The 14,280-nt window shown below is 35.4% G+C and overlaps 2 protein-coding genes across 2 annotated transcripts in view; both read right to left on the bottom strand.

Annotated features, from left to right (window-relative positions):
• Nucleotides 1-7,633, bottom strand: part of LOC121409231 (cell cycle checkpoint protein RAD1-like) — a 33,214-nt gene extending 25,581 nt beyond the window's left edge. Inside the window, exons 1-4 of the mRNA XM_041601097.1 lie at nucleotides 7,467-7,633; nucleotides 2,806-2,961; nucleotides 1,862-1,956; nucleotides 1,269-1,380 (exon numbers count right to left, since the gene is read on the bottom strand). Coding sequence (XP_041457031.1) covers nucleotides 1,269-1,380; nucleotides 1,862-1,956; nucleotides 2,806-2,961; nucleotides 7,467-7,583 — 480 coding nt within the window. The 5' untranslated portion in view covers nucleotides 7,584-7,633. The remainder of the gene's footprint in view (nucleotides 1-1,268; nucleotides 1,381-1,861; nucleotides 1,957-2,805; nucleotides 2,962-7,466) is intronic.
• A 1,887-nt stretch (nucleotides 7,634-9,520) lies between these two features.
• Nucleotides 9,521-14,280, bottom strand: part of LOC121409229 (malectin-A-like) — a 9,894-nt gene continuing 5,134 nt past the window's right edge. The window contains exon 4 of the mRNA XM_041601095.1: nucleotides 9,521-13,121. Within this exon, the coding sequence (XP_041457029.1) occupies nucleotides 12,892-13,121 (230 nt within the window). The 3' untranslated portion in view covers nucleotides 9,521-12,891. The remainder of the gene's footprint in view (nucleotides 13,122-14,280) is intronic.

Raw genomic sequence — 14,280 nt, 5'->3', positions numbered from 1 at the left:
TAGCGACCCTCATCAACCATTATGACTGGCGAACCCCATCTACTATTATGACTAGCGACCCTCATCTGCCATTATGACTGGCGAACCCCTTCTAATATTATGACTGGCGACCCTCATCTATTATTATGACTGGCGAACCCCATCTACTATTATGACTAGCGACCCTCATCTGCCATTATGACTGGCGAACCCCTTCTAGTATTATGACTGGCGACCCTCATCCATTATTATGACTGGCGAACCCCATCTACTATTATGACTAACGACCCTCATCTACCATTATGACTGGCGAACCCCTTCTACTATTATGACTGGCGACCCTCATCCATTATTATAATTGGCGAACCCTTTCTACTATTATGAATAGCGACCCTCATCTACCATTATGACTGGCGAACCCCATCTACTGTTATGACTAGCGACCCTCATCTGCCATTATGACTGGCGAACCCCTTCTAATATTATGACTGGCGACCCTCATCTATTATTATGACTGGCGAACCCCATCTACTATTATAACTAGCGACCCTCATCTGCCATTATGACTGGCGAACCCCTTCTAATATTATGACTGGCGACCCTCATCCATTATTATGACTGGCGAACCCCATCTACTATTATGACTAACGACCCTCATCTACCATTATGACTGGCGAACCCCTTCTACTATTATGACTGGCGACCCTCATCCATTATTATGATTGGCGAACCCTTTCTACTATTATGAATAGCGACCCTCATCTACCATTATGACTGGCGAACCCCTTCTACTATTATGACTGGCGACCCTCATCCACTATTATGAATGGCGACCCTTATGATCAACGAACCCTTTTCCTCCTTATGACTGGCGACCCTCTTCCTTTATTATGACTAGCGACCCTCTTGTTTGATTATGAATGGCGAACCCCATCGTTGATTATGACTTGCGACCTCTATGAACAAAGCCCCTTATGAATAGCGACCCTTATGACTATTATGACTAGCGGTCCTTATAACTAGCGGGTATTATGACCAGTGGTCCTTATGACTGGCGGGTGGACCCCTTTATTAGTACCCTGGCTTCGACTGTTAGACGCTGGATTTTGTTTTCAAGATCTTGTCAACTGTAATTTCAGCATAATTGTTATCATTTCTTTCTTCAGTGCAAATATAAACTATTCAAATGATCAGAAATAATAGTGACTGTTTTTTAAAGATGCTACAGTATCAGTATTTGGCATATGGAGCATGAATGAAAAAAATATTTTCGAACTACATAAACATACCTTCATGATGATTTTATTGACAACATTTGCACTGCAGAAGTTGAAGTCTAGCATTTCATCTGGTTCTAATGTCTTGATACTGCAGTCTGTCACAACACCACTTTCTTCAAGCCTGTAGAGAAGACACGCACCCTCAGAACCACTTTTCTTTTTAATTTTTTACTTCTACGAGGCATGTTTTCTAAAAAATGCACCCATCAACATTATCCTGCTAATGATGATGGTCTCTAACTAATATCTGAAAATGTGACCATGTATTTTTTTTCTGCAATACTTTTTTTCTTTGTGTCATATTATTTTGAATAAAGGAATGAATTCAAACAAATCTGATTTGGTATTGTACCATAAAAAGATACAAGGAATCTATCATTCAATATTCAATTGCCAAAGATATCTGCATATGTCATTGATTCTCATTAAACTGTTGCTTTTCCATCAAACTTTTCTTTACAAATAAAATTATAGGCTAATTTATTCTTTTATTTTTAGTAGTTATCTAAAAAGTATATATTAAGAGAGAACACAAACAGCGTTGGTGATTTTGTTCCCCTTTTACATGAAGGAATATATTTCTCCCGAGCTAATTAACTTACATGAGCAGTAAAGGAGATCCATATCCTCCATATGACATCTTCAAAGCAGGTGTGGCACCTCCCATTGGGTTACTACCAAAAATAGTTAGGCATTCCTATGTTGTATAGAGAAATGGTAATGGCAAGCACAAAACAAAACTGATCAGGATTATTTTCAAAAAGCCTATATAGTTTTTGTAAATCCCTTAAAAGTGCACGTCACAACTCCAATCCATTAAAACCCAAGACGAGAAGCAATCTTATTGGAAAGAGTAAAATGAGAGGAACAATTAAAAAAAAGTTTCATCAAAATCGGTTATGAAATAAGCAAGTTATGGGAGTTTGAAAACTCTTGTTGTACTTTCTATGGGGATCCTCAAATTGGCAAACGTGCTTCAAAATAGCTGATTTTGTGGACAACTCTCCATTTGTTTTGTACACAAATTTTCAGATTTTCCTCATCTTTCAAATTGCATCTTGCCTCTTTCTGAGCACAACATATGTCATGGGAAAATATAATCCACACCATATATGTCAAGGTCAGGAGGAGATAATGTGAAATATGTAAAATAATGGGGAAAATCTGAAAATTTTGTACATAACAAATGGAGAGTTGTCCACAAAATCAGCCATTTTGACGACCGTTTATCAATTTGAGGATTTCACTCTTTCCAATAAGATTGCTTCTCTTCTTGGGTTTTGGTTTCCTTTAAATGGTTATGATGTGAGGGATATAAATATAAGTGTTTTATTTGGTAGTTTTACTGATTTTACATAAAAACTATATTTTGATCCCTAAAACTCATTTTAGGGATTTTTTAAATACATCCATTCAAAAAAGTATATCTTCAATATTCTTACAGACATTAGTGAATACAATGGGCATGAAAGAAATAAAAGGGCTAAGGATTGCTTTACATTTGGTCTCTAGATGAAGATGACAAAGGAAATGCTGAAAAACATACCAATAACACAGAGAGGTTGATTTTGAAAGTAGCAGTATCCTCTTGCATATAATACTCCTGGAATATATTAGACTGGATGAAAGCATTCGCCTGCACACATTTAGCATCCTCCACAGTCACTTTAAGCCCATTCTCACTGGCACAAAATGTAGCAAGCTGCAGAAAAAAAGACAAATCAAAATGTAAGATGGTAGGCGCTAGACCTTGCATTCAAAACAAACTGTCCCTAGCTGGACATAAAAAACAAATTGGGCCCCCAGAAGCTACCTCATGTGATAATTCATGTACAGGTGTAGGCTCTACTACACTTCACTACTTCTAGTTTAGCGGAGCCTACAAAAACCACCATGTGACGTACCCAGAAGCATGCCACTTACTTTATTTCTGTGCCAGGGTTGAAAATACACGGGACAACGAGCGATTCCGCCCTCGTGTGCTTTGGAATCGCTCTCGCAACTGCCTAAAACTGCCAAGTACTGAGCGACTACCAACATGAAAATAATTATAATTACTAATAATTATTTATGACGTATTTAATTTTAGTATTTGTTAAAGGACAAGTCCCCCCCCAACAAAAAGTTGATTTAAATAAAAAGAGAAAAATACAACAAGCATAACACTGAAAATTTCATCAAATCGGATGTAAAATAAGAAAGTTATATTTTAAAGTTTCGCTTAATTTCACAAAACAGTTATATGCACATCCTGATCGGTATGCAAATGTGGAGACTGATGATGTCATCCACTCACTATTTCTTTTGTATTTTATTATATGAAATATGAAATATTATTATTTTCTCCTCACTGTCAAGTGAACAATAATTAATTCCTCCATGGACGTGGAGAATATTAGCATTGTTTGATACTATATGGTTCAGTCAAGTTGGTCCTTACTGTCAAAGTTGTAAAAATTAAATACTGTATAATTCAAACAATAGAAAACAAAAGAAATAGTGAGTGAGGGACACCATCAAAAGTCTCATTTGCATGACACTGAGTTGTGCATATCACTTTTTTGTAAAAAATAAGCGAAACTGTAAAATCTCATAACTTTCTTATTCAAAAATTTTGATGAAATTTTCAGTGTTATTATATGTATATTATATATCCTGTCAAAAAATTCCTAACAATAAGGAAATTATATAAGTTTGTATATGTTTGGTAATGAGTTTATGAACAATTAACATATCAATTTATTAATTGATAATTACAAATTAAATACTTCATACATTGATCAATTAAGGCAGATATTGATATCCTTTCTCATCACCTGTTTTTACTCAGTTTTAGAGTAAACTGAATAATTTGTATAATTTTGTAAAAAAAAAATTGGTCACGGTCGGTCACACATTTTGAATGGTCGCAATGGTAAGACAATAGCAATAATTAAATCAGATTTTTAATATAAAAAAAATCATAACTCTCTTCATATCTGACCTAGAGTAATGATTAATATACCACTTTAAATTTTTATTTTTTCAGCCCTTTCCGATGGACTAGGTTACAATGTTATTCCATGACTTTTTTTGGTCACATACCTACATTCTACCCCACTGGTTCATTGCAAACATCTTGCCTGTGGGGAATCTACAGGTAGGACTATGGTATGCCACAGCTGCATATAGCACACACTTTAAAAAATCATTAAAATATCACTTTTGAGACCAAAATTACTAATTTCCATACAGTTGCAATTTATTTGTCATTAGTAACTTGGGAATAATATTTGTATTCACCAGAGCACTCAAAAACTTGAATTTTGGGCATATTTTAGTGTATGCCCTCTTTTGGTGGAAAGTAATATGACAAGAAAATTTTCATATTTCAATCTCTATTTCTAATTAAGAAAAAATAATTTAAAGAATCAAATTTACATAAGAGTCAAGTTATATTATGAATAGCTGTAAACTGTCAGTGTATAAAAATAAGAAAATAAAGTATTTGTCCCATAGAAAAAAAGAGAAAATAAATTGCCACCCTTAATATGCCACACATGGAGATGTAACTGAGAACAAGGTTATATCATTAAACCTTGTTCATTGAATGAGTGCCTGGCAGCCTGGGTCAGGAAGAAAGACGGAAGAGGTGCTACCAGAATACCCCCCCTCCCTCTCGTTTCAGTTCCTCCGCTGTTCGGAGATCGGCAGGTACAACTGCAAAAGTTGAGTCAATTAGTCTGGTAAATATCAAGTCCAGGGTGATTGAAAGACAAGCAGGTTACTGAGAGTTGACAGGTTTAAGGGATAAGAAAAGGGCATGCAGCTTAAGTTAAAGATGAAGTGCAGGTAGTTTTAGGATCAAGGCATTTGATTTAGCAGGTGAGGGAGGGAAGCATAGGATGGCTGCTGTGAGTTGGCAGGGATTGCTGTAGTGTTATTGGAGGTTGCTGAGCCAGGCGCCTTCTAGAGTGTAAAAATCAATTACTCTCAATGAAGCCAGGTATCCCTATCCATTCATGCAGTGGCATCGATCCATTTTTCAGATGGGGGGGGGGGCAAAATCATGAATCAACTTTCCAAAGGCACTCAATCACACAAAACAAACAAACCCACATACACTTATGCCTCTCTCTCTCTATCTCTCTCTATATATATATATACACACACACACACACATATCTTACCAACAAATTAATGCGAGCGCGAACTGAAATTTTTTTATATTCTGACCTCAAAGCTTGATATTCTAAGCATTTTTGGTACTAATGATTAATATAGGTATATAAAAAACAATAGATGCAAGCGCGAAGCGTGAGCTGAAAATTTTGATATTTCGATCTGAAAAAAAAGAGTTTAATGGACGTTTTTAATAAAGAACAATATATATATCCAACAATAGATTATTGCAAATCGAAGTGGGAATTCTTTTGAGGTTTAAAACTGAAAGCGGGACATTCTATTCACCTATTTAATCATGAAAAGTATGGGTTTTAGCTACAGAAATGATGCGAGCGCGAGCTAAAAATTTTTTATATTCTAATCTAAAAAGCGGACATTTTGAGCATTATTTTAGATGAAGAACGAGTTGTGTATCTCAATCTCGCTTGCTGATTTCTGTGTAACATTACAATCTTATTTTATTTTTTGCACATGCGGAATTATTGGGGGGGGGCAAAACCAGAGCTACCAAGTCTCATGCATTATGCATGAGACTCAAGCATTTTGGACTCTTGTTCATCCCCTCATATCTCTGTCTCACGCAACTATCACAGCCTATCGGATACATTGTACACAATGTCTGTGATCTCACTCAGATTCACTTGTTCACTGCTACCACCCTGCCTGTGGGGAATCTACAGGTAGGACTATGGTATGCCAATGTTGTACAGAGCACACACTTTAAAAAATCATTAAAATATCACTTTTGTGACCCAAATTACTAATTTCCATACAGTTGCAATTTATTTTTCATTAGTAACTTGGGAATAATTTTTGTATTCACCAAAGTGCTCAAAAACTTGAATTTTGGGCATATTTTTTGTATGCCCTCTATTGGTGGAAAGTAATATGGCAAGAAAATTTTCATTTTTTGATCTTTAAGAAAAAAATAATTTAAAGAATCAAATTTAAATAAGAGTCAAGTTGTATGAATAATAGGTGTAATGGAAACTGTCAGTGTAAAAAAATCAAGCATTTGCCCCAAAGAAAAAGAGAAAATAAGCCAAACATTGCCACCCTTATTTTGCCACACATGGAGATAAGATATATCATAACCTTGTTCATTGAATGAGTGCTCAGATTCACAGAAAATCTCACGCATAGCTGGTCTTGAACTTGTCATCTCTGCAAAACGATATGTTTGCCCCCCCCCCCCAATATTTTCATTGGTGGGGCGATCGCTCCCCCTGCCATGCCTGCCCATGTTCGACGCCTCTGCTTAAGAAATATGTGCATTCATGTGTGTGTAGCTGTAGGCTGCCAAAGTACCCTAAAACTTTCGCCTCCGAGGTTTCAGGTTTTGGCAGCCTACACGCACTGGCTAGTTGCTAAGATGGGGAAATCCTTTTCATATTCTCTTGTCCAAGAGAGTGTTGCGTAGGTGGTACGTATAATGGTGGGCCCCAAGTCTGCGCACCTAACAATTTGAATTGAGTTAAGATTTAACATGAATTTCGTCCTATTTCACAAAATCTTTTGCTTAATAGTGTTCCTTATATTATTAAGATTAAGTGTACCAAATTTCTCGTTAAAAAGTGAAAGGAAATATAGGATTTTCTTGAAGAAACCTTGGGCAGCTTTTATCAGATTGAAAAAAAAATGGTACCCCATGTCTGCGCACTCAATCCTCATTCACTTTGCACACGATTCGGGGATTTTGATGACAAAGGCTACATTTTGAGGCCGTCACATGAAATGCCCTGAATTCATTATTTTTCCACCATTTTGAGTCGGATTTTTTATGAATGCCTGTCTATGACTATGTAGTGCAGGTGTAAAATTCGTGCTCGTTGCGTATTTTCTGTAACATACTAACAAGAATCGCGCAGATACGCGGGTGCTCAGACTTGGGAGACCGCGCAGACATGGGGGAACTGACCATACGTGGGCATTTGGCAAGGATATGTTCTGTAGACGTGTCCCCGGTCTTGCTCTAGGACTAGGCCTACTCTACAGTCCCACCTATTCGATTCTGGGCAGTCACACTGGCCAATTTCTAATTACCTCTCGATCTTTGAAGTGAATAGCTTTCAGAACCATGGCCACATTCCTTGCATTATCTACTCTCAAGGATAGCACATGCTGCCCGTCTTCTTCACTTTGTTGGGTTGATAAGGACATTGCCAATGCTGGAAGTAAGTTAGTAACTAAGTGCAGGCCAAATCGATATCTTTTGTAAGTTTTGGCAAAGATCAAGTTTACCGCGTAACCGCGGGTCTGCTGCCCTCTTGTGCTTATTATGCTGATATTTTTTTCACTTAGTATTCTCAGAGAGCTCAGCTGCACGATCCGGTGTACGATGCCGATACAAAAAAAAAATTATTTTACTTTATCTATTTTTATAAAGTTTCCAAAGAAAACAAGCAAAAATAAATAAATAAATACCCGGTAAATGAATAAATAAATAAATTAATCAATTAAATACACCTATAGTATGACTTACCAAACCATTAATGACATTTTGGTCAGGATAGAGGTCATACTGATCCCCATGATTCCGCAATTTAGTTACTTTAAAAATCAGTTGGACATATTTTCTACACATAAATATTGATATCAATCACGCCTATAAAATGATTAAAATGTAAGGATTGGCAGTTAACTCTAAACAAGATTTTTTTAAAAAAAGGGTAGTTCTGAAAGGCTGGTCAATTGTGGGGTCAAACGCGTTTAGGGTATTTTTTTCCCGAAGCTTTTTCTTTTATAAAATCCATATTTTTTTTAATTTTATTGTTCGAAATGGACACCAAAAATGAAATGAAAATCCTCTGAAAATTTGTTTTGCCCAATTGATCATGGGCCTGGCAGCCGCTGTGCAGCGCCAGTTCGACGAGGCTCTATCCCAGGGTAGCAGCAACTCCCATCTTTTAACGTCTTTTGGTCTGACGCGGCCGGGGTTTGAACCCCTAACCTCCCGGTTGTGAAATGGACGCTCTACCAACTGAGCCAACACACCGGTCAAGACTAGCAAAACGTATTTGGGGTATGTTTTTTTCCCCCAAGCTTTTTCCCCGGAGTCATTTTGGCGACAACTTGTTTAGGGGCCAAAATGCTTTAAAGCCCGCAAAAACTTATTTAGGGCCCTTTTGAGGGTTATTTTGCACAGAGAACTTGTTAGGGGGTTTTTGGAAATAATTTGGTCATGCATGTGTAAAGCATACATTTAACTGTTCCCCCCCCCCCCCCCCCGGAGCCTGCAAAAAACCCACAATCAATCTCAAACATGATTGATATCAATCATTAATCTATGGTAAACCATGTACTAAATTCTAAGAGTTACAATTGATCATTAAGATTGATTGTATCTCTTCATATAACAGGCACCTAAAGGATACTAGACCAAATGACAATTAGACCAAGTACTTATTAGACTAAATGAAGGTAGATCAAATGAGGTTAAACTGGGCAATGGACCAAGATCAATGTGTACACCACACCGGGACACCACATTGGTATTAGACAAATTTGAATTTAAACCATTTGATGATTAGACAAAATGGCAATTAGACCAAATGATTAACACCAAATAGTAATAGACCAAATGGTTATTAGACGAGATTCCATGTAGGCAATATCTAAAAACAAAATGATAACACCAAAGACCCCCACCCATCAATGCCAATAAAAGACTAACAAAAAATTTGGAATTTTATATGAAAGTGAAATTTTATTAGGAATGTTCACATTGATTATTTTACATTGAAATAAAAGTAAAAGCCTTCAATAAACTATTTTAAAAATAACAATTGCAATACAGTAGCTCAGAAACCACTAATTCCCATTGTGTAAATTCATTTACACACAAACAGTGCTATAAATTTTGAATACTTATTGTATTCAACACAATTACATAGAACATGACAATTAAAAACATAATGTATAAAAACAAAATCAACAGAAGCCACCATATTCATATTTATATACTATACTGACATCCCAAAATATACAAAGACAATCTCAATATGAAACTCACATAAATTATAAATGAAACTGTATCGACTCGCCTGGAGCTTTCGATTTCCGAGTGTTTTTTTTATTCCTAAGACTTTTGATTCATGTCCACTTGACCGAATTCCCACAGACTGAATGCAATAAGTACATGTAAGCACATGTTCATTTTTGCTCCAGTGTCATGCCGTTACAGTATCATATCTTGTTTGATTTAATTGCTGATTAGCTTTGGTTGGTGTATAATCTATGATACTCTTGAGAAAGGAAGTAATCAGAGAGAAATTGGTTAAAAAATCGGCTTCACTGGTCTTTGGTCTTGTCGACCTCTGGTCAATAGGTTAGATCACTGATGATCCATTGGTTAAATTCTAAAACAACATACATGTATAAGATGATCATAGGGTGCAGTGATGAAGAGCCTATCATCATAGCTGCTGAACGAACGAGATGTGGAACTTGGGATAGGTACAGCATTTCCAGTAATGATATAAAAATTGCATTAAAAATACTCAAAGTCGAGAAACAAACTATAACACCCGTACAAAACTCATTCGAGGATAATTAACATGGCACAATGTTGAAAATAAATGGTTATCATTATGGTAATAATAATAACGCGCCTCGGAATAGAATATTTCTAGATAGATGGCGCTATATAAATGCCTATTATTATTATTATTCCTTGTGAAGCTGTGATATTGAAGTTGTTCTACAGATCACGGTCTCACAGCCTTTGCATACATGATAAAGGCAAGCCATAAACTAGACTTACACATAACATTCATCACCACAAAATACTGTCTCATGAAATGTCACTTATGTGCCATCCACATAACTATGGATAAAATTACCCTGGTTTATGCACTAGTGTCCTTATATAGTGATACAAATATTTATCAATATTCTGAAACATATCCAGAATTATTTGTTATAAGATAACCACGCGAATAGCTATAGACCCATTAATCATCAGGAAATATTCAAAGGTTGGCAATGGTATACTAGTACTATAAGGGTAAAATTAAATAAGGATATCAGGAAGTGAGATGAAATGTATGTGTTGCTACGAGACCCAGTTCAGAACCAATTTTCAAACTGATTCAGCTGGTTCAGGATTTTAATAGAGCAAATATGAGCTCTCAAAGCGATCCAGAACATGAACACTTACCCAGAGATCATACACAAGCAATGTTTTAATATTGAAGGGGGAGATTAACACGTACAGTTCTGAATTAAAAGAGTACCTAAACAATGTGTTTCCATAGCAACATAGCTAAAGGTGTACCTCGTAAGGATTCCATCTGGTCACTCTAGGAAAGTGACTAAACAAAGTGAGTTTGGATGCTGGTTTCAAGTATCCTTTACAAGAGGTAATTACAGCACTGACATAGAGACACATTAGATTCATGACATAATCCATAAAATACATTATAGACCTATTTACTAATATGCTATTACACAAAGGTTTTTAATGTCAACTCTCAAGATTGCCCATCATAGCAACAAATGATGTTTGCACACTGGATTCCTAGTATTCAGTTTTTCTAAAGGGAATACTTCAAGCTTATCAAGAAAATGTTTTGAAACTAAAGTTTTGAGAGAAAATGACTATTTGTTGTGAGATAAAGTGATTTGGAAATGAATATATTCTGTGAACAGTCTTTTCATTGAAAGGACATGTCAACTTATTTCAAGAGTAGTGTATTGTACCCAAGAGGGTAAGAAATAGATCTTATTTTCAGGGGGCATTTTTTCACATTGGGGGCAATTTGCAGAATTTTGGGGGCTATTTCTTTCATTTGAATGTTTTTTTAAGGATAAAAATTGTGCAGTAAAAGCAAATGATTATTCTTCTGCCAGTTAGAATAATGACTTTTCAAATAGTCTTAAATATTGTTTGGAACAGATATTGAGGCAACTCTAGAAAGAATGGTCGCCCAAAGCATGCATTTTGGAGGAATTTTACAGGTGATTTGGGCCGTCATGAGGGTGAAATCCCCCTCCTCCTCATATATTTCCTAAGCTAAAATTTGTACCCCTTTATATTATAGAGTAAAGGATAGACAAAGAAAAATAATTTGTAGCTGCTGTGTATTTATAATATTTCCTGGTACAGGTATTGTCTCTACTTCCTACTTATCAGTTTCCACTTATTTATGAGTTGCTTGCTATGTTTCTGATTCTTGCCCAACCTCTTTGGTTTTGATTTCCTGTTGTGCATTGCAGCAGTAGCAATGTGTAGATATGGTATCTTTTGTGTTGATGGAATAGCAAAATCATGAGCAAAGAAAAACGACTTTTACTTTACCCAAAACTAGGTATATATTCAGAAGATCTGAATGCAATACTAGTATGACTTCAGCTCATCTAATGCAGTAGAATGAAATGAAAGCATTTTTGTTATCCTTTCATATTCTCTGATGACAGATTAACAAGCACAAAATCAAATATTAATTGTGAGTGGATAATTTCCTTTAGTAGTAAGAAATTAATATTCTAGTTACATGAGACAAATACATGTATTCTCATTTCAAATACATTCTATAATCCAATCATTTTTTTTCAGTTACATTGCCACTATATGAACTACTATCTTCTTTTAACTATTAATCACAAATCTTATAATCCGTTTTAATTAAAAAGGATAATGCCAGAAAACTACTGTAGGCTTCTACATGTATATTTTGGCACTGTCATATTACAAGACCTGATATCATGAGTAAAGGGATATTAACCACATTTTTGAAAGTCAACCAAATCTTCAACCATAAATGAAAAACACACACATTAAAAAAAAAGCATGTGACAGACAAACGTAACAAGATTGAGTACATTTTCTCACAAATAACCCTTTTGGCGAACAATCAAACTATGATTGTATTACAAGTAATCTTCTCAATTTTATATAAAGAGAGTACAGTCAACTCTACTGAAGCCAAACTTGCAGAAGATGAAATATCGCCTTGGTTGATACTCTATTTGATTTCTTGTTTTTACATCATACCGTCTTCAACCAAAATTTCTTCCCCCTGCCCCCCCCTCCAAAAAAAAAGAGGCAAAGCTATTTCTGAGTCCATATGGATTCAACTTCAGCAGAGATGATTGTACATATCTTATAAAGAAAAGACCTGACCAATGATATCAATGATACATACCTTCACCACATTCATTTCCACTTTTCTTAAACAACAAAATAGAAATGGACCAACACTATTTGATAAGTAGTAATCTGAGCTAGATAATTTTTTTATTTCACAAATCAAATTACACATATATGCATTTAAATAAAAGTTTAAAGCAGTACTTTCAAGACTTTCTAATAGTGTTTGAAATCACAATTTCACAGACATCAGCCAATCATCAATCCGCACAGATATTTTTGAATAGGAATAGCCATCAAACCCATCAACCACATTTCCAAAGCTACTTGTAGTGCTGGTTCCTAGAATAAAATACTGAGAATTCTAACAGCTATGCATTATAATCTACACAGGCAAAATAGAGTAGGGATGAATATTGCTATTGCTATAAGTACTGGGAATAAAAAGCTAGTTTCGTCAGCTGCATACGGGTCCACAGCTTTAGGACCAGATTTATATTTGGCCTTTGAGATCACCTTAGGTGCATCGTCCTCATCCTTCTCCTCATCGTCGTCACCTTCATCCTCAGGATCCTCCAAACCAGGAAATGGAGGTAATTTTGGAACATCTGTATTCAAAAGAAAGAAAACCTTGAAAGATCAATGGAATCATGACTATTTAAAAATTGTAGGGGTTCTCCCAGCAGCATATAATAAAATTTAATGACATACATGTAAAGAAAAATCAGACAAACAAAACACTGAAAATTTCATCAAAATCGGCAAGGAAGATCAAAGAACTTTATAACATTTAAAAAATTTGCATTATGAGAAATAGTTCTATCCATGTTGTTAAATGAGCAAACTGGTGATATCACATCCCCACTTGTTCTTTAGCATTTATTACATGAAATTATGTTTATCTGACTTTTGTCCTCCAAGATCTAAACAAATTGGATTGACAACTGATTTGGTGCATTCATATTCATTGCTGCAACTATTTTTATTGTAAGGGAGACATACATGTAGCATACACACCGGAGTGAAAAATGTACAATAATTATGATTTCAAGCAATAACAAGAAAAAGTTAAGTGGGGGTGTGATAAAATTCTCTAATGAATAATAATGACGAATTGCAGATAACCAACAGTTTTCACAAAATATTGCTAAATAGAGGAGACTCTCTCAAAGTGCCTGTGAACTAAAAAGTTTACATGTACCGCATACATGTAATGCACCTGAGAACTGGTATTTGCTAAAAAGCAAAGGAATTGCCTACAAGTTTATTTATTTCTTCCAAAGGTCACACAGCCAAGCATGTATGGGACTAACCCCAAATTAAGATGCACATAATCTAGTGACAATGACTATTATTCCATCAAATGGGACTACCCCCAAATTAAGATGCACATAATCTAGTGACAATGACTATTATTCCATCAAATGGGACTACCCCCAAATTAAGATGCACATAATCTAGTGACAATGACTATTATTCCATCAAATGGGATTACCCACAAATCAAGATGCACATAATCTAGTGACAATGACTATCATTGCATCAAGGGAAGGTTTGCGTTAATTAGTCCATGGTTTAACCCATTTTCCATTTCCAATTACATGTACATTGTCTGTATGTGAACCTCAGTAACAGTGTACACTGATGGTAAAGAATATAGAGTCATTACTCATCAAGGACATAAGATGCTGATATTTCAGCTGGTGATAATCATAATATGGAATTTATATATCTATACATGTATATATTATTAAATTATTATTATTA

The sequence above is a fragment of the Lytechinus variegatus genome, chromosome 2 (genome assembly GCF_018143015.1).
Source record: "Lytechinus variegatus isolate NC3 chromosome 2, Lvar_3.0, whole genome shotgun sequence".
NCBI classification, from domain to species: Eukaryota; Metazoa; Echinodermata; class Echinoidea; order Temnopleuroida; family Toxopneustidae; genus Lytechinus; species Lytechinus variegatus.
The sequence above is the reverse complement of the archived record's forward strand: the minus strand, read 5'-3'. Positions and strand labels throughout refer to the sequence as shown.